General features: G+C 45.0%; 1 protein-coding gene across 1 annotated transcript in view; it reads right to left on the bottom strand.

The window, feature by feature from the left end:
* Positions 1–7,232, bottom strand: part of MMP24 (matrix metallopeptidase 24) — a 41,926-nt gene extending 34,694 nt beyond the window's left edge. The window contains exon 1 of the mRNA XM_045084116.1: positions 7,029–7,232. Within this exon, the coding sequence (XP_044940051.1) occupies positions 7,029–7,232 (204 nt within the window). The remainder of the gene's footprint in view (positions 1–7,028) is intronic.
* Positions 7,233–24,125: the final 16,893 nt, after the last annotated feature.

The following is a 24,125-nucleotide window of genomic DNA, read 5'->3' as shown; positions in this document are numbered from 1 at the left end:
CCATGGCCCCCACTGCATGCTGCAGCCCACGGCCTGGTGAGAGGGACAGACACAGAAAGACTCAATGTTTCATTGAGCGGGATGAAGGAGAAGGAGAAGGTGTCGTGAACGTGTTTGACAGGAGACCCGGGCTGTGATGTCAGCGATGGCCTCCCTGAGGATGCGTGGCACGTCAGTGGCGACGTGTGTCTGAGCAGAAGGGGCCCAGCGAAGGCAGAGGAAGGAGCAGCCCGGGAGGAAGCACATCTTCCTGAATTCCTGAGATGGGAAGGGGCCTGCACATTAGCAAATGAGAAAGAAGGCCAGGGTGGCCAGACTTGAGAAGAAAGCGGGAGAGCCGGGAAGGACTCAGTCACGCAGGCCATCGTCGGCTCGGTGGGTGCCGGACACTAGGGGGTTCGTAATACTATGATCTTCCATCGGTGTTTGAGATGTTCCCATAACAAGAATCAAAAGGAAGAAGTGGTGGTAGAGTAGGAATACTAGTTAGTCTCCCTCCTCAAAGCCACTTTTAGCAAGGTGAGTGTGGGAGTAGCGTGGTCAGATTTTTTTGTTTAAAAAGTTTTTTTTATTATTATTATTAAATATTTCTAGCACTCAGTAAGGCATAAAAATAATCAAATAGGACTTGGATAATCGCCGACCAGCTTTGTTAAATCTTCGCTTTGGCCATATTTGCTTCAGATATAACTGACCCCTGTGTGGATTTATTTTTAAAAGGTCACTCTGGCTGCCATTTGAGGAAGGATTAGAGGCAGGTGAGAGAGGCAGAGCAGGTGGGAAATTTCTGAAGTCCAGATGAGAGAGAGTAGACGCTCAGACTACGAAGGAGGCAGTGGAGGTGGAGAGAAGTAGATGCACGGGAGATCCAGTCAGGAGGAAGAACTTCTGGGGCCTGGTCATTGATTGCAAGGTGAGGTGAGGAAAAGGTGGGGGGACGGGCGAGCCCCATCTCTCTGGCCCAGAGCTTTTGGGGCACAGAGAACAGTGTGCCCAGGAGCGTATGTGTGCTGTAGAATCAAGTTCTAAAATTATTATGGCCAACAAAAATTGTTATAACAATGCCTGTTTTTCTCTACCTGCTTTGTTACAACAGCCTGTCTGATCTTTGAGAAAATGTTGCCTTTTATATATAGGCTTTGCCATCTTCCTGTATGTCATTAAAGCCTAGTTCAAAGTTGCCTTTTAAAACAAAGGCATAGAAGGGAACACCTGCGTGGCTCAGTTGGTTAAGTCGCTGCCTTCGGCTCAGGTCATGATCCGAGGGTCCTGGGTAGAGTCCCACATTGGGCTCCTTGCTCAGTGGGGAGTCTGCTTCTCCCTCTGCCTCTGCCTGCCTCTCTGCCTGCTTGTGCTCTCTCTCTCTGTGACAAATAAATATATAAACAAATATCTTAAAAACAAACAAACAAACAAATGATGGAGTAATGATGAAGGAAAACTAGCGGAGGATGTGAATGCAATCAATCCTGAGGTCCAGAGAAACCAAAAGCTTTTTTCCAAAATCTCTTCGCTAGGGAGGGCTGGAGCTGGGACTCCCAATTTCTATCCACACACTATTTCCTAAAACAGGTATGCAGATCTAAGCTATGGGAGGAAAAACTCAAGCCTCTGGCCAGGAGCCAGCACCCAGCTGGCTCAGGAACAGGCCCCTGTCCCTCCATTTCTCAGCCTGGCTCTGAGCAGGTCACTTCTCTGCTCAGAAACCTTTAATGACTCCCCTCAGCCTCTGGACGAAAGCCAGCTTCACAATCTGCTCTCAGCCTCCCTGTCCAGCCTCTTCTCCTGCTCTCTTACTGGAAACAGCCAGTAACGTGATGCCTCTGGTTCATCAAGTTAGCTGCCGTTTCCTAAACATACCATGCGCTTTTATAGAGCCTTGGTTCCCGGTTTTCCTTCTGTCTGGACTGTCCCCTCACTGCTGACTGCCCTCCTCTTCCCTCAATGGTTCATCTTTAATACCAACCTTCTTCCTAAAACATTCTCTGAGAGCCTCATCTCTTCCCCATGCTATGTTCCCCAGCCCTCATTTATACCTCTAGCATGCATTCATCTGTTCTTCAAACAAAGGTGCTGACTTTTGTGTATGAAGCGTGATCGAGAGAAGTTGGTGGGGGCCCGGACAATAGAATCAATTAAAAAATATTTAGAATGTGCCAAGCACTGTTCTAGATACTCAGGAGACATTGGCTGCCATCTATTAAGAACCGGTTCCTCTCATTTTGAGTTCAAACTATACTGTATCATAAGGCTAGACATGTCCCAAGATCAGTCTCTTTAGTACAATTATAATTAACTTTTCTTTGCTCTGAAACTACCTGGTCTCAAGGACTGGAAAGGACAACCCTTTCCAGTGGAAAAGATGGGCTGAAAGGCTATTGCAGTACTCTAGAACAAGCACACAGACCGAGGACCAAAAAAATCTAGCTTCTAGGGTGCCTGGGTGGCTCAGTGTGTTAAAGCCTCTGCCTACAGCTCAGGTCATGATCCCAGGGTCCTGGGACCGAGCCCCACATCAGGTTCCCTGCTCAGCGGGGAGCCTGCTTCCTTCTCTCTCTCTGCCTGCCTCTCTGCCTACTCGTGATCTCTGTCTGTCAAATAAATAAATAAAAATCTTAAAAAAAAAAAATCTAGCTTCTAGTCCTAGCCTTACTGTTTATTAGCTACATGTGGGTCCCTGGACAAGCTGTGGACAGGTCACATCCTTTCTCAGAGTCTCTGTTTGCACATCTATAAAATGATGACAGTATTTTCCCTGTCTCACTCATGGTGTTGTTGCCAGGACCAAGGGGGGCCACACACATGACGGCATCTGGAAAGTGCAAAGCACCTTTCAGATATGAGGCTGTTAAAGTCATAGGGAAAAAACCACAGTAATAATAAGAGAAATGAATTAAAGTGCAGCAGACTAGGTTCAGATTAGGTAAAAGGGAGAACTTCCTGAGAACTTTTTTTTCCCCCCAGACAAGAATGAAGCTATAATTGGAGGCCATGATCATATTGAAAGAAATTTATGGTTTGGGAATCTGTTTGTGCTTCTTAATAGGCCTGCCTCACTTGCTAAACTCACTGGGGCTCTAACTTTTCTTGACTATAGATGCAAACCAAAGAATGCTCTCTATCCACTCAGGGCAGTTCCCTCAAAACTGGTCTAGAGGGCAAGAGTCCATTATGCCTTGGGTCCCCCGTCATACTCCATTATTTGTGTGACCCATGTTGATCAGCTTGTCTCTGTCTGTACTGACCTTCCTCAGAATCAAACTGGAAAGTAGCAGGGCCAAAACACTATCTGTGGGACATTCTACTCAGCTAATAATAAAAGAAAGGGATGCTTTAAATAAACCGACACAGGAAGCCAATTAGGGAATCAGTGGGACCCCCTGATGTGCAAAATACAAAAGAAAGACTCAAGAATGCGAAGGAGAAAACAGATTGAATGAGCTGGGTTGTTTTTCTTTTTCTTTTCATTTTGTCTTTTGGTAATGATAGATCAGAGATATAAAATTAAAAGCCAAAGATAGTGAAAATGCTTTCAACTGAGAAGTCAGGAGACCAGGGAGAAGTTTCAAGTCCCGAATCACCTACTATCAGATTTAGAGTCCATGGGCAACTCCCAGCAATTCAAGAAGTGTCTATTAGGTACTACCATGTGCTTATTTGGTGATCTCTAGGATCACGGCCACCTCTCAGTGCCTCTCTGTGGTATGTCACTACCACCAGATGATGACCTACTGAGCAGGTTTTCAAGGGTGAGATCGTGGGACCACTGCCAAAAAGAATAACCTCTGTTTCCAATGAAAGAAGGACAGATGGGCAATGAGTCCATCCCTAACAAGCATTTTAGAAGCACCCACCCTATCCATAAGCATCTATTTCAGATCCATGTAACTTTTTGGCACAAGGGACAAAGAGTAGGAGTCACCGAATGCTTATTGAGTAATTAATGATGAGCATTGGGGATTATGTTAGATCTAAAACCAGAAGATGTGTTCAGGCCCTGCCTAAGAACTGCCCAAATGATGTTTATGTATTAAAAAAAAAAAAAAAATTAAATGGCAAACTGGCTGGGGCTGCTTCAGAGTGTTAACCTGAAAAGAGAGGAATAAATAATTAGAGGAGTCAGGGAGTTTCCTGAAGAAGTGGGGCTTGGGCTGAAACTGTAAGGAAAGGTCACAGATGGATGAGTGGAGGTACTGACACAAACGTCATGTGACGTGCAGAGAAATGTGGGTAGTTAGTTTGTCTTAGGATAAAGGAGAGACAAGCTTGTTTGCAGTAAGACTGTATACCGATGAGCAGTGGGAAACACAGCCTTCCAGAGAGGAGGTCGTGTGGGTTCAGACTCCAGAGGATTTAAAAAACAGAAAGAGGAGTTAAATATTATCTGCTGGCTGAAAAGCAACCATATTTCTGTAAGGTTTCAATCACGTGAGCTGCTAGTGTTCAACGAAGGGATAATTAGGAGCAAATTGTTGAGAGAAACAGAGGAAATAATTCTTCTATCTTTTAGAAACTTTTGGGCAATATATTAGACATTGAAAATGGAGTCATCATGGAATTAAGGGTGGGTTTTTTTTTATCGGGTCACTTAGAAATAGGAAACAATAGAAATATAGGGTCACTTCTTATAATGAAAGGAAACGAAGAGTTCAGGGGGCCCCAGGAGACCATGCTGGGACTTGTCTCATGTAAATTTTTTATAAGTGATCCAGAAGTAGAGCAAAGTGAAAATTTCAAGAACTGCAGGTCCTCTCAAACCTTTGAAGGAAGGGAAATGCTCTGCCGAAGGAGACAGAGCTAAAGGAGGGTACTGAGTGGGATGCAAAATAGCAGGTAAACGTCAACGTGAGGAAACGTAAGGTAAAGCACTCTGATAAAAATAATCCACATACGGGGTGTTGGGTTCCAGGCTATCAGTTTTGACACAGGAAAGGGATCGGAGAACTACTGCAGATTGTTTCCTAAAGGCAGTGTCCTAACGTGTGGGTCAGGAAGGCTGACAAAGGGATAGGCAGGAGCGGGAATGGAGCTGAAAACCAAAGAAGGAATCATCATTCCTTTGTGCCAGACTACAGAGTCCCACATCTGGGACAGTGGTCAGGTTTATATCTATTGAAAACTAGGGCCCAAGGATATCTAAAAAAAGGCAACTACCATGACCCAGAGGATGAATGTGGCTCTTCTATGGGTGGCTGGCTGGTCATAAGGGGGAAGCTCACGCATAAAAAGACAAAGGCTAAGAGAGGAGGAATAATCAAAACCTTTAAAGCTGATAAGGATAAGGCATGGGTATGCATAACCTTTCCTCCACATCCTGACATATTTAAGCAAATAGTCTCCTCCTGATGCTTGAAATATCACAGGAATAAAAGGGTTTCAGAGTTGAGGTCATCTAGCCCTATCTCTTTATATTTGAGATGGTAGAATTCAAGCCTAGAGAGGGCAAGGAAATGGTCCAAGGTCAAGAAGCCACCAGGGGCCAAGGTCAGATTAGAAACCAGGCCGCCTAAATCCCAGGCCAGGTCTTCTACCTCACCCTTTGAACTCAGGAATACTAAGGGATTCCGACTTTTTATAGGGTATAAACCTATGAAACACATTACTTTGAGATGTAATAAAGCTGAAAACACAAACAGGAGAGGGAAAGTTTCCACTAAAAGTCAATGAGCAATGATAGATCTTTGAAAGACAAATACCAACCGGGGCAAAAGAGACTTTTTACACACCCTAATTTTTTGGGATCGTGTACCCCTTTGACAATCTGAAGAAATCTCGGGATTCTCTTCTAGAAAAATACATTTGCATGCACAAACACAATCTAGCACAAAATTTCAGTCCCCCGAGTCCCATGACCAGTTAAGAATCCCTGTTCTGGCACATTCTTCTGAACAGACTGCCTGCTGCAACAAATGGGCTCAATCTCACAGGATAACTGAGGCAATCACTCTAATTTTCCTTGGCAGAGAGCTACTGTCCTAACTTATTACTTAGCACATATTAGAACTGCAGACTTGCAGGTTGGAAGAGACCAGAAAAATTACCTAGTCCAACTGCCCCCCCCCCCAAACCCCTTCTCTGTGATATAGAATAGTGTCATGGTTAAATACATGGTGACTAGAGTCAGCCTGCCTAGGGTAGAATCCCAACATCATTGCTCCATAGCTGTGTGACCTTGGGCAAGTTACTGAAGCTCTCGAAGTTTGTATCCTCATCTCCAAAGGGGGATAATAATGACAACTATCTCATAAAGTAGTCATGAGATTGAAATTAGATTATTAATATAAATCACAGCACAGGCCTGGCTCATCAGTAAATACTAGTTGGCATTATTGTTATTATTATGCACGTATCCATCCAAGCCCCCACCCCCCCAACGAGCTTTTGCCTGCACATGTCCCCGATGAGCAGCTCACCGCCTCCTAAGCTGGTTGAGCAGCTCTGATTGTTACAAACTTCTTAATATTGAGCTGAAATTTGTCTTCTTGCAACCCCTACCCCCACCCCTGTTGACCCTAATTCTGCCCTGTGGGGCGACTCAGAGCAAGACTATCCTTCCTCCACGTGACAGCTCTTCAGATACGAAGACAGTGATCGAGTCCTTCCCCCGCCCTCCCGTCCCCCACCCCCCCATCCTCTCTTCTCCAGCTTGAACATCCTTGGTTTCTTCTCCCAGCCCACAACATACTGGCTGCGCTTACTATTTACTCCGAGGCGTTGTACGGTTTCCCTCACACATAGTCATGCAGGCCACACACCCCACCGCCACCACAACAATCCCGACCCTCCTGCTCCGCCCCCGCCCGCTGCCCCTGTCCGCGGTGCTGAAGCAGCTCCCAGCCCCGCGGCCCTTCCCGGCCCCTGCCCTGGGCAACCCCCGGCCGGGCCCCCAGGCGCAGACCCCCGCGCGCCACCCCCGCGCCCCCAGCGGCAGACGCGGCCCGCCCCGGCCCAGGCCCGGCCCCGGCGCCGCCCCCCGCCCTGCCCGGAGGCCCCGAGCCCGCCGCCCCGGCCCAGCGCGCCAGCCCCACCTGCCCGGCGAAGGGCGCCTCCGCCTCGGCCGCCCGCGCCGCCGCCGCCGCCGCCGCCGCCGCCCGCGCGGCGCCCGGGAGGCAGCAGAGCGCCGGCAGCAGCAGCAGCAGCCGCCCGGGGACCCGCCAGCGGCTCCAGCGCGGGGCCCGGCCCGGCGGCGGCAGCGGACCCGGCGCGGCGCGGCCGCCCCGGCTCCTCGGCATCCCCGCGGCGGGGCCCGGCCGCCCGGCTGCGATGGCGGCGGCGGCGGCGGCGGCGGCTCCGGCCGGGTCCTCCCGCTGCAGCCGCTGCGGAGCCGCCGAGTCACGGCGCCGCGGACACGCGCCCGGCCCGCCTGTCTTCGCCGCCGCCGCCGCCTCGGCCGCCAGCGCGCCCCCGCCTCCGCGCGCCCCGCCCCGGCGGGGGGCGGCCAGGGGCACCGGGGCAGCACCCGGGCGGGACCACGGGGGCGGCGGCTCCGGGCCAGCCCTAGGGCACTGGCTGGGGAGCTGTGCGGGGGAGGGGTCTCAGCGGCCCGTAGCACAGCTCTGAAGGGAGGGTCTGAAGGGGTGGAACCGGAGGCGGGGGTCTGGGGGCAGCCCTGAGGGAGGGGGAAGAGGCTAAATAAATAGTCGCAGAAGTAGACCGCGCTATGGCTCTGGGGGAGATATACTGGGTTCGGGATCCGAAGCCAAAAGACTAGCCCTGAGGGACGGAGTCTGAGGGGGTGGCCCTGGAGGAGGGGGGTATGGGAGACAGCACTGGGGGAAGGAACTGAGGAGACGCCCTGGGGTAACGGCGGGGGTGGGGCCGGTGGCCCTGGCGGAGAGGGTCTGAGAGGGGGGCCTTGGAGAAAGGAGGGCAGGGATGGTGGGACACTAAGGAATAGATTTGAGGAGTGTTTTGGGGGGAGCATCCCTGGGAGACATTAGGTAAAATTAAGGTGAAGCTCATTCTCTCACCGCCCCCCTTAGTTGGAGAGTGATCAACCAGTTGGGAAGATCATCTTTCATCCAAAACAACCCATATGTATCGAACACTTTCTATATATATGTAGGACTCTGGGCTACTTGGGACTTAAAAAGAAAAAAAAAAAAAAAAAAAAGGAGGCTGATTCCCTGAAGTGTAGAGGTTTACAGCTGGGTGCGAAAACAGAAGTGCAAAGAAACACAGGGCAGCAAACACCAAGTGTCAAAAAGGATCCAGGCAGGTGCTCCAGGGGTCAGGACAGGCTTGATGGGGGACAGGATGAAGTCAGGACAGGTGTTATGAAGGGAGTGGGGGCTCTAACTAGGTCTTGAGGAAAGGCTGGATTTAAATAAGGGAAGGAGAATGGGGAGGGCATGGCAGGTAGGAAGATGAGGGGCACAGGATGTGGTTGGGGCTGTAGATCATTTCTCTGGAGCACAGGGATCCCATAGTAAAGTGCTGGGAGTGAAGGAAGCAGAAGACTGTCGGTTCCAGGATAATGAATTTGGGAAGGGAAATGGGGGTGGTGGTGGTTGAAAGCTCCTTTAAGCAGAATAGTACGTGGGAAATGGTGTTTTATGGTTACTTGGTACTTTGGAGGTGGGGAAAGAGAACAAGCTTAGGAATCAGACCTATGTTCATATATTGGCTCTCTTCCATTTTTACAGAATGCTGTTGATTTTAATGCATAAGGTTGTTCTTAAGATGATGTGCTTGGCACTTAAGAAATGTTCCGTATTAGTTCCCCTTCCAGTGTACAGAATGATGACCAGAGGAAACAGAAATTTGTTGAAGATGACTACAATAGTCTCAGTGTAAAGAAATAATGATGACAATAATAACAAACACTTATTAAATGCCTAGTATGTAACAAACATTGGGCTAAGCCCTTAACTGTGTTATATCTCATTTAATCCTCATAAATAAACCTATGAAACAGACACTATTAACACCCCCAATTTAGAATAAGGAAGTGGAGGCTCTGAATAAGTTTGCCAAATTTGCATGATTCACAAGTGGCAGAGTGGGAAGCAATCTGACCTCAGAACACATTTTTCTAGGATAGGGTTGGGGGAAGAGATTTAAGAGACATTGGGCCAAAAAGAAGGAAAGGAGTTTGGAGTGATAACAAGTCCAGGAAGATGGACTGTAATGTCTTTACAGAAATGGAGGTATCATAAGGAGGAAGATGGCAAACAGTTTTAGGCTTGCCGAGGCCACGGCAATGATAAGATCCCTGAGATGGGCATAGGAATAAATTCAGAAGAGGGTGGAGAGTGGACATTTTAGAAACCTTGAGATCAATGTGATAGTTGAAACTGAGAGACTGGAGTAGAAAAAGCAAAGCTGCAGGCCCTGCGTTGAGACATACATATTCAGTCTAAAGAGTGCTCCAAAGATTGTGCAGTCAGAATCATGGAGTCTATGGGAAAGGGGAGGAACATTTCAAGGAGACGAAGAACACTTGGCAGTATCAGGGAGATCACAGAGATTGAGGACTGTATACACACCATTGATTTCCTGCTCACAGTCTAGCAGGAAGATGGGGCAGAGCTAGTCACATGGATTCATGCTAAATTATGACAGAGATGGGAAGGAAGTGTTATGGAAATATTGAGGAAAGAGCAGCAAATTACCCAATGTTGGAAGCTTTGGGAAAGGGTGCATTCCAGGAGGAAATAGTACATTCAAGCCAGATATCAAGAATGGTGGACATGGGTGGCCATCGGTAATTAATGATAAAGAAGGAAATTTTGGTATAAGCAAATGGATGCTTATAGAATATAACCCTAAGGCAGGTCCCTAGTAGAGAAGGTCTGGAGTCTATTGTGAAGCCAGCCCAAGAGGAGGTTTAGAGGCATCAGAGTAACACTGTAAGATGAACTCACCAGGGCACGGCTTTTCTTTTCCCTTTTTTCATGGAAAAGGCACAGGTCTGAGAGTCAGATACCTGGATTCAGTATTGGCTGTCGCTAATTTGTAGTGCACCCTTGGGAGAGTCATTTCATATCCTTGAGCCTCAGTTTCCTCATTTGTAAAGTAAAACTAATGACCCTTCCCTCTCTGCTTCATTAGAAGGACCACACAAATGGTTGGGATTCACTTTGTAAACTACATAGTCAACTGAGCAGATGTTGGGAGAAACTTAAATATTGATCATCTTACCAGGACTCGTTATGCCAGTACGAGAGCTGGCTGTAGGGAAACTAGAACCCTTCTCCCTTTACCTCTTCTCTTAACTTCTCTACTCAACAAATATTAATTAAGTATCTTTTGGGTACTAACTGGGCGTGGATACAAAGATTAGGTTATAGTTGTCTCCTTTAGAAAGATAGTCAGCTGAGGAGATGGACACATATAGATAGCAAGAAGATAGCACAACATGTGCAATAAAAGAAAAGTTTTAGGAAAGTAGAGAGGAGGGAACAACTAATTGTTTAGAGGTGGCAGGAGGTGAGATGGGCCTTGAATGACCAGCAGGAATTTGCTGTGTAGAGTGCAAAAGGAACTGTATATCCAAAGACACAGAAAAAGACAAGTGCCATGCTGAGGAGTTTGGACTTCATGTTCGAGGCCAGCAATTCTCAGAGAGTGGCTGAGACCCTTTCAGGGGGTCTGTGAGATCATAACTATTTTTCCAACAATACTAAGCATTGTTTGTCTCTTTAACTCTCCTTCCCACCTGAGGGCGCTGTGTGGTTTTTTTTTGAGGCTTCACAACAGATTACAGAAGTAGACATGAGAATATAACTGTCTTCTATTAAGTCAGACAGTAAACAGGTTGTCAAAAATGTCAAGCAGGGATGCCTGCGTGCCTCAGTCCGTTGAGCTTCCAAATTTTGATTTCAGCTCAGGTCATGACCTCAGGGTCCTGAGATCGAGCCCCGCATGATGCTTGGCACAGAGGCTGTTTGTCTCTCTCCCTCTGCTCCTTCCCCCACTTGCTCGCTCTCTCTTAAAAAAAATGTAAAGCAATACCAGTCTTTTCACTAATTTTTTTTTTAAATCATAGCTATTTACCACAAGAATGTTATTTATGTTACCTGGTTTATTACTGTTTTTTAAATGAATTAATATGAAAATATTTGACAATTTCTCAGCTTTGATTACTAGTGGTAATGATCAATAGATATAATTCATATAAACACAAGTTCTTTGGAGTTCTTGATAATTTTTAGGAGTTTAAAGGGGATCCTGAGATTAAAAAGTTTGAAAACCCTGTTCTGAGCTGCTGGACCTCACCAAAGGGCTTTGAATAAAGGAGTGACAGGATAACATTTCAGCAAATTGTTCAGCAAATATTTATTAAACACCTGGATGGGCCCGGCAGGATTTGAGGTGCTGGGATAGAGTAATAAACAAATCAAATCAAACTCCCTGTTTTCACAGAACCTGCATTATCCTGGTGTGGCAGACAACAAGCAAAATAATTGATATCCGTAGTATATTAGAAAGTAATAGCTGTTGAGAAAAGCAGGGAACTAGGATATGAGAGCTGAAAGGTGTGTGTGTGTGTGTGTGTGTGTGTGTGTGTGTGAGTGAGAGAGAGATCTTGGATAGGGAAGGTCGCAGTAAGAAAGTGAGTTTTCCGGATACCTCAGTGGCTCAGTGGGTTAAAGCCTCTGCCTTTGGCTCAGGTCATGACCCCAGTGTCCTGGGATTGAGCCCCGAATAAGGCTCTCTGCTCAGTAGGGAGCCTGCTTCCCCCTCTCTCTCTGCCTGCCTCTCTGCCTACTTGTGATCTCTGTCAAATAAATTAATAAAATCTTTAAAAAAAAAAGAAAAGAAAAGAAAGTGAGTTTTCAGTAAAGGTCTGAAGGAATAAGGAATAGCCTCTGCAGATATTTGGGAGAAATGAAGTCAGACAGAGGGAACAGCAAGGGGGAAAGTTCTGAAGCAAGAGCATGGCTGGCAGGTTTGAGGAACAATGTGGAGACCAGTGTGGTGGAGTGGAGGAAGGGCAAGAGTACTAGGGATGGGGGCGCCTGGGTGGCTCAGTGGGTTAAAGCCTCTGCCTTCAGCTCAGGTCATGATCCCGGGGTCCTGGGATCGAACCCCACATCAGGCTCTCTGCTCATCGGGGGGCCTGCTCCTCCCCAACCCCTCTCTCTGCCTACTTGTGATCTCTCTCTCTCTGTCAAATAAATTAATTAATTTAAAAAAAAAGAGTACTAGGGATGAAGGTTATAGAGGGGAGGTACATTTCTTGAGATAAAAAAGCCCATGGAAGATTTTAAGACCAGAAGAGACATCTTCTGACTTACCTTTAACAGAATCACTTTGACTGTTGTACTCAGAGCAGGTTGAAGGGCCGTAATCGGAAAGGTTAGCTAGGCGGCCGTGGTAAGACTCCCGATGCAGGATGATGATGGTGATATGGACCAGGGTCCAAGCAGGGATGGGAGACATAGTTGGTGTCTCAATAGATTTTGAAAGTAGAGTTGACAGAACATGGCAATGGATGGACAGGAGGGATGAGGAAAAAAGAAGAGTCAAATGACACCAAACATTTGAGTAACTGGAAGAGTGGAGTTGCTGTTGTGTGACACAAAGAAGGCTGCAGGAGTGGCTGGTTTGAAGAGAACTATCAAGAGCTTGGTTGGGGACATATTAAGCGGGAGATGTCTATTAAACATCCAAGCGGATGTGGCAAGTAGGCGGTTTCATATGTGAGTCTGACTTCAGAAAAGAAGTCTGGACTGGAAAATGAATTGGGGGGTTCTCAGAACAAAGACAGGATATAAAAGCCGAGGGATTGGGGCATCTGGGTGGCTCAGTGAGTTAAGCGGCTGCCGAGCAAATCTAATATGTCGAGGTTGGGAAAATAAAGAGGAATCAAAAAGACACTGAGCAGGAAGAGACAAAAGAAGAAAAATCCAGAATCATGAGAAATCCTGGAGACCAAGTGAAGAAAGTGTTTTAAGGAAAAGAGAGTAATCAACTAGACTAAATGCTCCTTTCAGATTGTCATGCGAAGATTAAGAAATCGTAATTGGATTGACCAGTGTGGAGCTATTGGAGATCTTGGGCATTTTTGGTGGCTTGTAGGGGTCAGTCATCTGATTGGAATAAGTTCAAGAGGGCACAGTTGAGGAATTGAAAATGTTGAGTACACCCACACTTTTTCAAGGAATTTTGCTACAAAGGGAAGGAGAATAGGTGGCAGCTGGAGGAGGAAGTAGAGTGAAAAGAGGGTTGTTTTTGTTTGTTTTCCTCGTGGGAGGAATAATATTTATAAGGTGACCTAGAACAATCCAGTAGAGAGGGGGAAACTGATCCTGGGGGAGAAAGGGAAGAGAATGGCAGAAGCAGCATCCACGATTATGCAGGTGTACAAAGGGAGTGTAAATTTAGTACCAGTGCAGACAAGAGATTAGAGGGGAATTGGCATTTGTTGGTTACTTACTTTTTGCCCAGCAGATGGGGAATGCTTTCCTCACGACTGTCCCCCTGTACAAGGGAGGTGAATGATAAGGCTGTTGCGACTAGAATTCCGGGAGCCCCAAGGCGCTGTGTTCTTTATGTTAATATTTATGGAACTTTGTCTGTTTCTCAATCCTGTTGCTGATATCAGAATGCCTTCTATTCAATGACAAAGATTCTTTGCTTGACCAAACTGTGGTCAGGCTTCTAAACTTTCTCCTAGGCCCATCTGCGTGCACTTCCTAGTCTTATACCAAAAACTTTGGTAACTCAATTTATCCAGAACCCCTCCCCCTTCAATGTCTGATCCCCGTGCTATCTGATCAGGTCCCTCATTTTCCACTGTCTCCCCAATGATGTCTGGTCATCCTGGCCTGTCTTCAGCAAGAGTCCTGTTAGGTCTGCTCAGCCAGAATCCCCCTTACCCCTGAAGTTTCTTCTTTGTAATTTTCTATCACTTGGCCCTTGCCCTGTTCCTTAATTATAGATGCCCTCCTTTGCTCATGCTGTATTCATAACTGAGCCTAATTTTCCTCCCCCACTGCAAAATTCCATTGCGGTAGACTCTATACCTATGGCAACACTCCTCCTCCCATGAATTAAGTCTTCCCCAAGGGTCATTGATTTTTTTTCCTTTAACACTGCAGAGGAAGAAAATAACCTGCTAGCTCAACCATAGGGTAGAGATCCTTGCTTCTCATAAAGTTAAGAAACAGTTGAGTAGCCCTTTGTGCTGGAGTGCCCAAGGCCTGAAGCCAGACAAATTTACCCAAAAGATAAAGACAAAAAGAGAACACAGGAATAGAAAAAAGTGAAGTTCTCACTTGGAATCTGAAAGCAAATATATCCTTTTTTAAAAAAAAAATATTTATTCTTTTATTTATTATTTTTAAAAATTTTATTTATTTATTTGACAGACAGAGATCACAAGTAGGCAGAGAGGCAGGCAGAGAGAGGAGGAAGCAGGCTCCCTGCTGAGCAGAGAGCCAGATGCAGGGCTTGATCCCAGCACCCTGGGATCATGACCTGAGCTGAAGGCAGAGGCTTTAATCCACTGAGCCACCCAGGTGCCCCTGAAAACAAATATAGACAGGAGGCTGGAGAGCACCACCCAGCTCAGGAAGTCTCCTGGACTTCTCTTCTCCTTCTGAATTCCCACTATGGCAACCAGCCCATATTGAGGGCTTATTAAGGGCATTGCGATTGATCCCCATTACGTCACTGAATCCTCACAAGTGTCCCAGGACGTGGATTCTAAGAAAAGGGTGAGAAGAAAAGTGATTTAGCCAATGACGCACCCAGAAAACAACCAAACCAGGGAAAAACCCCAAATGTCTGGCATAGAAGCGTATGTCCTAACTCCTTGTATATTTTCTCGTTCATTAATTACCTCAGAGATTCTATAAACATTACTAAGCAGCCATTCGGGAAGGCATCGGGTGAGTGAGACAGTGTTTAGGTACAAGAGTGAAGACTTGAGCACATAGAGGATGTGACAACCACAACACATTACAATTACCATAGGATTTCAGAAGGGGGTGAGGTCGCTCTGGCTGGGGGAAAAAAATCACAGAGTTCAAGGAAAGCTTCAGAAAGGATGTAGCATTTAGGATGAGCCTATGTAAGCAGAGGAGTTTTTTACACTGTTTTATCTGCAATACATGCCGCTCATTAACACACACAAGCAATGGAAGACTGTGTGAAGTTTTGACGGGCAGAGATGGGAAGGTAAAGGCTTAGAAGGAAGGAAAGGGTTTGACTGTTCAGGATGTACTGAAGGCCCCGTTCAGTTTGCCGCCTTTGTCTCCCCCTCCCGCCTCAAATCCAATGACTTAGGTGTATTTTCCCCTTACGACTGTATTCGGAAAAGACGCACATTCAGTGAAACACTGTGAGGCCATTTGAAAAAATGAATTCCTTTATGAACTGATAGGCAATTGTTTCCAAAATGTAATGTTAAATGAAAAAAAAAAAAAAAAGCCAGGTGCAGAATACAGGGTAGAGTATGGCAGTGTTGGTGTGATAATGGAGAACAAATGTGTGTGTGTGTGTGTGTGTGTGTGTGTGTATGTGTGTGTGCACGCGCGGACCCTTGTCTGTTAACGTGTAAAATATGGAAGGATCCCCAGGGCGCTGAGAACAGTAATTGCTTTCCTGGAGGGGAACCATGTGGCTGCGGGACAGGATGACAGGGAGATTTGTCACTGCCTACTTTTTTGTGTCCTTTGACTTTTTAACTATGTGGACGGATTATCTATTTGAAAAGTAGACAAATATGAGTTGAACTTTTTAAAAGTAAGTGTAATCGTCTCCAAAGGCCATTCCCTGAAAAGAGGGCATATGTTGTAATATGAAGGTAGAAGGAAAAACGGTTCATAGGTGGGCAGTCTCAAAACTTCAGGCCTTAACCTGTATGGCAAAAAAATTTTTTATATATATAATAAATAAACAACAGAATAGGTAATATATTTACTCTTCATTTTCTTAACATAAGACAGCTCTTAGAAACCAATAAGGAAAAAAACCTATAACCCAGTTCAAGAATGGCAAAATGTGTTTCCTCTTAACAGAATATAAATGGAGTTATAATCTATTTTTTTTAAAAAAACAATCAACCTCGGGCACCTGCCTGGCTCAGTTTGGCTCAGTTTTCTGCTCAGGTCATGATTTTGGGATTCTGGGATCAGGTCCCACATCAGGCTCCCTGCTCAGCAGGGAGTCTGCTTCTCCCTCTCCCTCTGCCCCTCTGCCTGCTTATACTTGCACTCTCTCTCTCTCCTTTGCTCTCTCAAAAAATAAATAAAATCTTAAAAAAAAAAGACCAACCTCATTTGTAATTAAAGAAAGGCGAATTAGAACAATGAGCTCTTGCTTTCTCACCAACAAGACTGCAAATTTCAAAAAGTTGTACGTTACAGAATGTTAATGAGGGTATAATAAAGGTATTAGTGGGAGGGGTATAAATTGGTATGTTTTCTTTGGAGCACAAATTAGCAATGCCTGTCAGCCTTGGAAATGAGCATGCCTTTGGCCCATCAATTCTAATTTTGAGAATTGATTCTAGAGAGATAATCCTTACACGAGTACAAGGACAAATGTACAGAATTATTCATTGCAGCAGTCGTCGTGATTACAAAAGATCACAGTCAACCTAAATATTTTCCAACTAGAGAAACCGCTGCATCTAAACAGAGGGACACTAGGTAGGTGTTGAAAAGAATAATGTGGGTCTGTAGTGCTGTTGTGACAAGATGATCTTAATTTAGCCTCTCATTATCTCTTACTTGGAGGACAGGAATAGCTTCTCGGCAGGTCTCCCTGCTTTCGTCTTATCCCCTCACAGGACCTGCTACATAATGGGTGGGGCCCAGTGCAAAATGAAAATGCAGGGCCCTTGGTTAAAAAAATATTGAGAATTTCAAAAGAGCGATGGCAGAGCACGGAACAAGGATGGGGGCCCTTCTAAGAGTCCCTGGGTGACTGCAGAGGTCACGTGCCCCTTCTACACAGGTTGCAAAGCTCTTTCTGCCTGAACCACCTTGCCCCCACCCTCTCTTTTTCTGTCTGGTGCACTGCATGCCTGTCAAGAAATCACTCAAATGTCCCCTGCTTTGGGAAGTTTTCCTTGGCCCTTCTTACCCCAGATGCTCTTTCTTCAGTGCTCCCCCAGCTCTTGCACTGAAGCCGTATTTACTCTTCCTTACGATGAATTACAAGCATGTGTTTAAAAGTCTCTCTCCCCGAGCTTCTGCGGGGCTTGGCCTGTGGCTTGTGATTCTTCGGTAACCCCAGCACCTCACTCATGGCCTAGCACATGGGATTTGGGAGAATGAATGAGTCGCTGTGGATACGTTTGGGCAGGTGAGCTTAATAATCAGTCAGATTGCTTCCCGGTTCCACCTCCCCCTCGTGTTGCTAAATCAGGCTGGACTCTAATCTCACTGAGGACAGCAGGCCCTGATGGCTGGCTCTGGCTTCTGAGAGTCGTGATACAGTTTCAGGATGGTCCCCTGGAGTGGTGGGAGATGCCTGAGCCTGAAGGCGTCTTGGAGGACCGTTGAAACCGCCCACACCTATCTCTGAAGCTCCTTATACAAGTTCAGGCTTTTAAAATGGGGGTTTGTAGGGGCACCTTGGTGGCTCAGTGGGTTAAGCCTCTGCCTCCAGCTCAGGTCATGATCTCAGGGTCCTGGGATCGAGCCCTGCATTGGGCTCTCTGTTCAGCAGGGAGCCTGCTTCCCTCTCTCTCTCACTGCCTGCCTCTCTGTCTACTTGTTCTCTCTCTCTCTGTCAAATAAATAAATAAATAAATAAAATCTTTTCAAATAAAATAAAATGGGGGTCTGTAAATAAACATACAAAATAAAAATTAAATTAAATTAAATCAAATAAATAATAAATCAGACCCAGCCAGCTCCATCAGTCAGTTCCAGGTTCTAAGAACCTGATAGCAGTTCTAAGTTGTCCCTAATCCTTTGCAAATCTGGCCTTCAAATGGAAGTGTGCAATAACCCGCTGATACATGACGATTTCCCAAGAGGTAGTCACGTACCGGTATTTTTAAGGGAATTAATTTCCATATCCTCAACTTCCATAGGTACTCTGCCTGAGAAAGTTCCTGGGGATGAGACTCCAAGCGGCTTTTCCTTTCCCTCCCCCCTCCTTCTCTCCCTCTCTTCCTTCCTTCCTTCCTTCCTTCCTTCCTTCCTTTCTTTCTCTGAGAGAGAGAAAGAGAGCAAGTGAGCCTGAGTTGGGGGAGGGGAAGAGGGAGAGGGATAAGCAGACTCCTCCATGAGCAGAGAGCCTGATGTGGGGCTCAATTCCAGGACCCTGGGACCATGACCCGACCTGAAGTCAGAGCTTAACTGGCTGAGCCACGCCAGTGCCCCTAGCTCTTTCATTTAGATCTTTGATCCATTTTGCCAGTCTTCGTAAGAAAGGTATACCCCTGGCCTGCCCTGAATCCCTGAGTCTTACCAGGGTATATTGCCTGAGGTAATTAAAAAAAAATCCTGGAGGAAACAAAGGGACTTTTAAAAATAGCAGTTTCAGGGAAACACATTTTAATTACAGGGTGACAGCATTTATCAAAATTATTTTGGGTGGTATGTGAAAAAGAGTATGAGGACTTGTCCAAGGCAACACATTCTGGTGGCCCCTGGAGGTTTTTCTAGGAAGTCCTGGCCTGGATCTTTCAGACTCCAGGCCTCTGAAACTGAGCCTGCTTTCTGCCAGGTAAACCAGGTAAATAAGTTCTACTTGATTTGTTCATAACTTCCACCACAGTTGACAGCCTTCCTCTTGAAACACACTCTCCCCTTGGCTTTGACTTTATGACACTCTCCTGACCTTCCTCCGGGTCTCTCTGGCTCCTCATTCCAAGCTTCCTGATCTAGTTCATATCTTCCGAACTGGACTTCTAAATCCAGTAGTTTCTCATGGCTGTGATAAGCCCTCTTACCTTTCCTTCTTTTCTTACTGAGAGATCTCACCCATAACCACAATTTCAAATACCACTTGCTTATTCCACATCTACACTGGAATGTCTCATAGGATTTCCAAACTGGAAAAGGCAAAAGCTAAGCTCATGGTCTTCTTTCTCCAAGCTAACTAGTAATCTAATCCTATGAACTACACTTCGTGCTAGATTTCCCTGATCTTCCAGACTGAGTGTCACACCCTTGGTCTACACCCTCCACATTTCACAGTGCTTATCCAAGTTGTAATCACATTATTATTTGTGTAATTCTATCTCTCCCTCTACATAATAAGCTCCGTATGCACAAGGACTGTGTCTGTTCCCCACCACCACCACTGGCACATGGTAAGATCTCAATAAGTATTTATTAAGTTAACCAATGTAAACTCTCAGCTTGGGACAACTGTGTGTTAACTGTGTGTTGAAATTAGTACGTAATGCCATGCGCCCAGTAGGGGGCAGCAGAGTATAGCTAATGGGAAGAGTCCAGGCCTCCCTAGGGAAAAAAGTAACTGCCTACATCACTTAACCTTTCTGAGACTTTATTTCCTTCTGGGAAATCAGAGCGAATTCTCCATTTCTTGGATTAACAGAGATAAGTAGATATAAAAGGGCTTTCGTGCTGTTCAAACAGAAGGGAGTGTTAGACGCAGTTATGATGACTATTTATTGAATAAATGGAGGCAAAGGACAAGGATCTTATTTATGCTACGGAACTCTTGTGAGCGGAGACTTGACAGGTTCAGAAGGGAGAAAATGAAAGCTCAAGGAGACACTGGCTGAAGTCCAGAGCCAGCCGGAGGCAAAGCTGTGAAGTCAGCACAGTGTGTTCTTGGCGGGCTCTCAGCTCTGCTCCCTGATATGCTGTCCTCCCGCGGCCAGCCCCAGCCTCTCGCGTCCCATGGCTGCGATCGCCGCAGGCCCTTCTTTTCCGAAATTTCCTCCTCTCAGACCACATTTGTCCTGTGTCCTGGCCCCTCAGAGGCCTGCTCACTGCCATCCACAGTGACAGCTAGTTACCACAGTGACTGGATCCCTGCTAAAGGGCTAATGACAGGTAGTGTGTTATTTTACCACTCCCAGTAAAAGGAGGCTGACCTCCCCGACCCAGAAACAAGAACCTACTCAAAAAGAATAAACGGCTGATGGTAGAGTTTCAGGTTCTATGGAAGGAGAGGAAATGAAAAAATGAACAGGCATTATGGCAGTCCTAATCTCGGGCTCAAGAAAAACAATTAGAGGATGCCTGGGGTGGCTCAGTCTGTTTTGTGTCTACCTTCAGCTCAGGTCATGTTCCCAGGGTCCTGGGATCGTGCCCTGCGTCAGGCTCCCTGCTCAGTGGGAAGCCTGCTTCTCCCTCTGCCTCCTCTTCCTCCTGCTTGTGCTCTCTCTCTGGCAAATGAATAAATAAGATCTTATTTAAAAAGAGAAAAATAATTACACAAATACAGAATCTGTTAGATGTGACTTGATAGTATTATGAAAAGAAAACTTAAAAATTCATGTATATATACATATGCATTTATTTAACTTAACTTTAATTTACATTAGTAAAAACTACTTTTTGGCATAGAGTTCTGTGAGTTTCGACAAATGCTGTCATATAACCACCACAATCAAAATACAGAATAGTCCATCATTCCCTAAAAACATCCATGTAGTTACCCTTTTGGAGCAAAACCTTCTCCCACCCTTAAGTCCTGCAACACCAATGTGTTCTCTATCCCTAGAGTCAAATTTATCAAGTATTCCCTTTATGAATTTCACTTTGATGTTGCATTTAAGAATTCTGTCCAACCTAAGATGACAAGGATCTTTCTCCTTTGCTTTCTTCTAAAAGTTTCATAGGTCTACATTCAGGTCCATGATCCATTTCAACTGAATCTTATTTATTTACTTATTTATTTATTTGACAGAGATCACAAGTAGGTGGGGGGGGGTGCTGGGATCACAACCTGAGCCGAAGGCAGAGGCTCTAACCCACTGAACCACCCAGGTGCCCCTCAACTGAATTTTTAAAATAGAAAATACAAGGTATAGGTCAAGGTTCACATTTCTGCATGGGAATGCCCAATTACTCCAGCATCATTTGCTGAAAAGACAGTCTTTCCCCATTGTACTTTTGTAAAAAAATCAATTGGCCATATTTGCGCCAATCTATTTCCAGACTCTATTGATTCACATGTGTCTATCCTTTTGCCAATACCACACTGTCTTTATTAGTGTGTAACTGTAGTAAGTCTTGAAACCAGATAGTGTGAGTTCTCCAACATTGTTTTACTTTTCCAAAATTGTTTTAGCTTTCTAGTTCTTTTGTCTTTCCGTATAAATTTTAGAATCAACTTATTGACATCTATTTAAAAAAAAAAAAACAAAACCCTGGGCACCTGGGTGGCTCAGTGGGTTAAGTCTCTGCCTTCAGCTCAGGTCATGATCTCGGGGTCCTGGGATCGAGCCCCACATTGGGCTCTCTGCTCGGCGGGGAGCCTGCTTCCCCCTCTCTCTCTGCCTGCCTCTCTGCCTACTTGTGATCTCTCTCTCTCTCTCCATCAAATAAATAAATAAAATATTAAAAAAAAACAAAAAACAAAAAACCCTGCTGGGATTTTGGCTGGGAATGTGTTGAATCTGTATTTCAATTTAGAGAGAAATGACATCCTAACAGAATTGAGCCTCCTACTCATATTCTATTGCTCCATTTATTTAGGCTCCTTTGATTTTCTTCATTGGTATTTTGAAGTTTTCATTGTAAAGATCCATCATATATTTTGTTATATTTATCCCTAAGTATTTCATTACTTTGGTGTGGTTATAAATTACATTGTTTATTTAATTTGATTTTCCAATTATTTGTTGCCAACTGTGTCTTTATATAGAAATATGATTGATTTTTCTATTATGATTTTGAATCCTAAGACTTTGACAAATTCATTAGTTAGTTGTAGGAGTTTTTTGGTAGATTAAATAGAATTTTCTGCATAGACAATCATTTTTGACTACTAATGGAGACAGTTTTGTTTTTTCCTTTCCAATCCATGTGTCTTCATTATTCCCTGGTCTTGTTGCATTAATTAAAATTTTCTGGATAATATTGAATAGGAGTGGCAAGAGTGAACATCCTTTTGAGTTCACAACTTCAGGGAGAAAACATTCAGGCTTTCACCATTAGGTATTATGCCTTTTTTTTTTTTTTTTTTTTTTTTTAAGGTTAGAGAAGTGTCCTTCTGTTCCTAATTCATTGAGAGATCTTATCATAAACAGAAGTTAAATTCTGTTAATGCATTTTCTTCATCAATTAAGATTATCATGTTTTTTCTTCTTTAGCCTGTGAATATAAGGAATTACATTCATTGATTTTTGAATTTTGAAATTTGGGACCAGCAACTAGGGCAAAACCATAGGCAACTCAGGAGAAAAAGGAGTAAGTTGGGAGGTATTACTTTGGAGGAAAGACCCTTTGAGCAAAGTGAGAGTTGAGGATGATGATAATCTCTCATTGGCTGAATGTGGCAGTTTCTCATTGGCCGCGCTATTGTTGGGCCAAGAGAAAAATCTTCCTTCTTCTTGCTGGCAATGCAAGGTCTGTCTTTTCTTGACTGAGTTGGTATGGGGTGAGAGCTCCCTCTGCTGGCCTCCCGGCTCCATTTTAATTTTATTTATTTATTTTTATTTTTAAAGATTCTTTTATTTATTTTAGAGAAAGCGAGTGAGCAGGGGGAAGGGGCAGAAAGGGAGGGGAAAGAGAGACTCTTTAAGCAAACTCTGCTATGGGGCCTGATCTCATGACCCTAAGATTAGGGCCTGAGCCAAAACCAAGAGTCAGACAGGCTTAACAGATTTAGTCACCCAGGCGACAACTCTATCCACTCCCTCACCGCCCCCCCCCCTCCATTCTGAAAGAGGTTTCCTTCATTCAGTTTCACAAGATTGGCCAGGAAATGAGAATAAAATGAGAATAATACTTGCCCTTCTCTCCTAATGAACTTGTTGGGTGGTTCAGCAAAAATTTTAATGAGATAATAGGATAAAAGTGTTTCTGAAAGTATAAAATTCCATATAGGGGCACTGGGGTGGCTCATTCTGTAAGCATCTGCCTTCGGCTCAGATCATGATCCTGGGGTGCTAGGATGGAACCCCTCATCAGGCTCCTTGCTCAGTGAGGAGTCTGCTTCTACCTCTCCCTCTGCCCTACCCCCTGTTCATACTCTCTCTCTCTCTCTCAAATAAATAAAATCTTTTTAAAAATTACATATAGGGCACCTGGGTGGCTCAGTGGGTTAAGCCACTGCCTTTGCTCAGGTCATGATCTCAGAGTCCTGGGATCGAGCCCGCATCGGGCTCTCTGCTCAGCAGGAAGCCTTCTTCCTCCTCTCTCTCTGCCTGCCTCTCTGCCTGCATGTGATCTCTCTCTGTTAAATAAAAAAAAAAATCTTTAAAAATTACATATAAAAGTGAGGATTAGTAGTAGTATAAACTGATATTGGATGAAATAGCTTCATTTCTCAAAAATCATGAGTTCATTCTTTCATCCAGCCATTTGTTGTCTATCTTCCAAATCCCTGTGGCTATTCTAGATATTAAGGACACAAAGATGAACAAGGCTAATATTTCCCTAGAGGAGTAAATACATAACCTATTTAGTTAGCCCATAGAATTAAGTTTAACTGCTTAGCATGGCATACGTAATCTGGTACCCAAGTGTTTCATCCCATCTCCCACATTTCCTTGCATAAACTTAATTCAGAGCAGCCACATCAGACCATTTACCGTTCCCCAAACATACAGGGCACTTTCATCCCCTTTGCTTTTGTGCTGTTATAGCAGTCCAGAATCCACTCATTATTCACTTACCGAACAAAGACATACTGGGCTCTTTCCTTATATGACATATTATTCTAGGTGTCAGGAACATGTTGATAAATAAGACCTTATTCTTTCCTCAAAGATCTTAGCCCAAGAGGAGAGAAATATCTTTCCCTCTTCACCTAGTAAAATTCTCTTTCTACAAGGCTCAGATGGAAGATATGGCCCCTGTGTAGCTTTCCCTGATCTCTTTTCCTCAGTACATAGCTTATAATCACTTTTTTGCCTTTTTCATTTCTTCTGTGCTCAAACGACGTGGTTTGTATGCCTCTTCCTCCAGACCGGGAGCTCCCGGGCAGGGATCATGTTTTACCTCTTTCTGCATCCCTGAGAGCAGTGAGCACAATGCTTTGCATCAAATAGACCTCAGCAGTAGTTGGCT

The sequence above is a fragment of the Mustela putorius genome, unplaced genomic scaffold, assembly GCF_011764305.1.
Source record: "Mustela putorius furo isolate JIRA1106 unplaced genomic scaffold, ASM1176430v1.1 tig00000743_pilon_pilon_pilon, whole genome shotgun sequence".
Classification (NCBI taxonomy): domain Eukaryota; kingdom Metazoa; phylum Chordata; class Mammalia; order Carnivora; family Mustelidae; genus Mustela; species Mustela putorius.
Note: the sequence above shows the minus strand (reverse complement) of the source record. Positions and strands in the feature narration are given on the sequence as shown.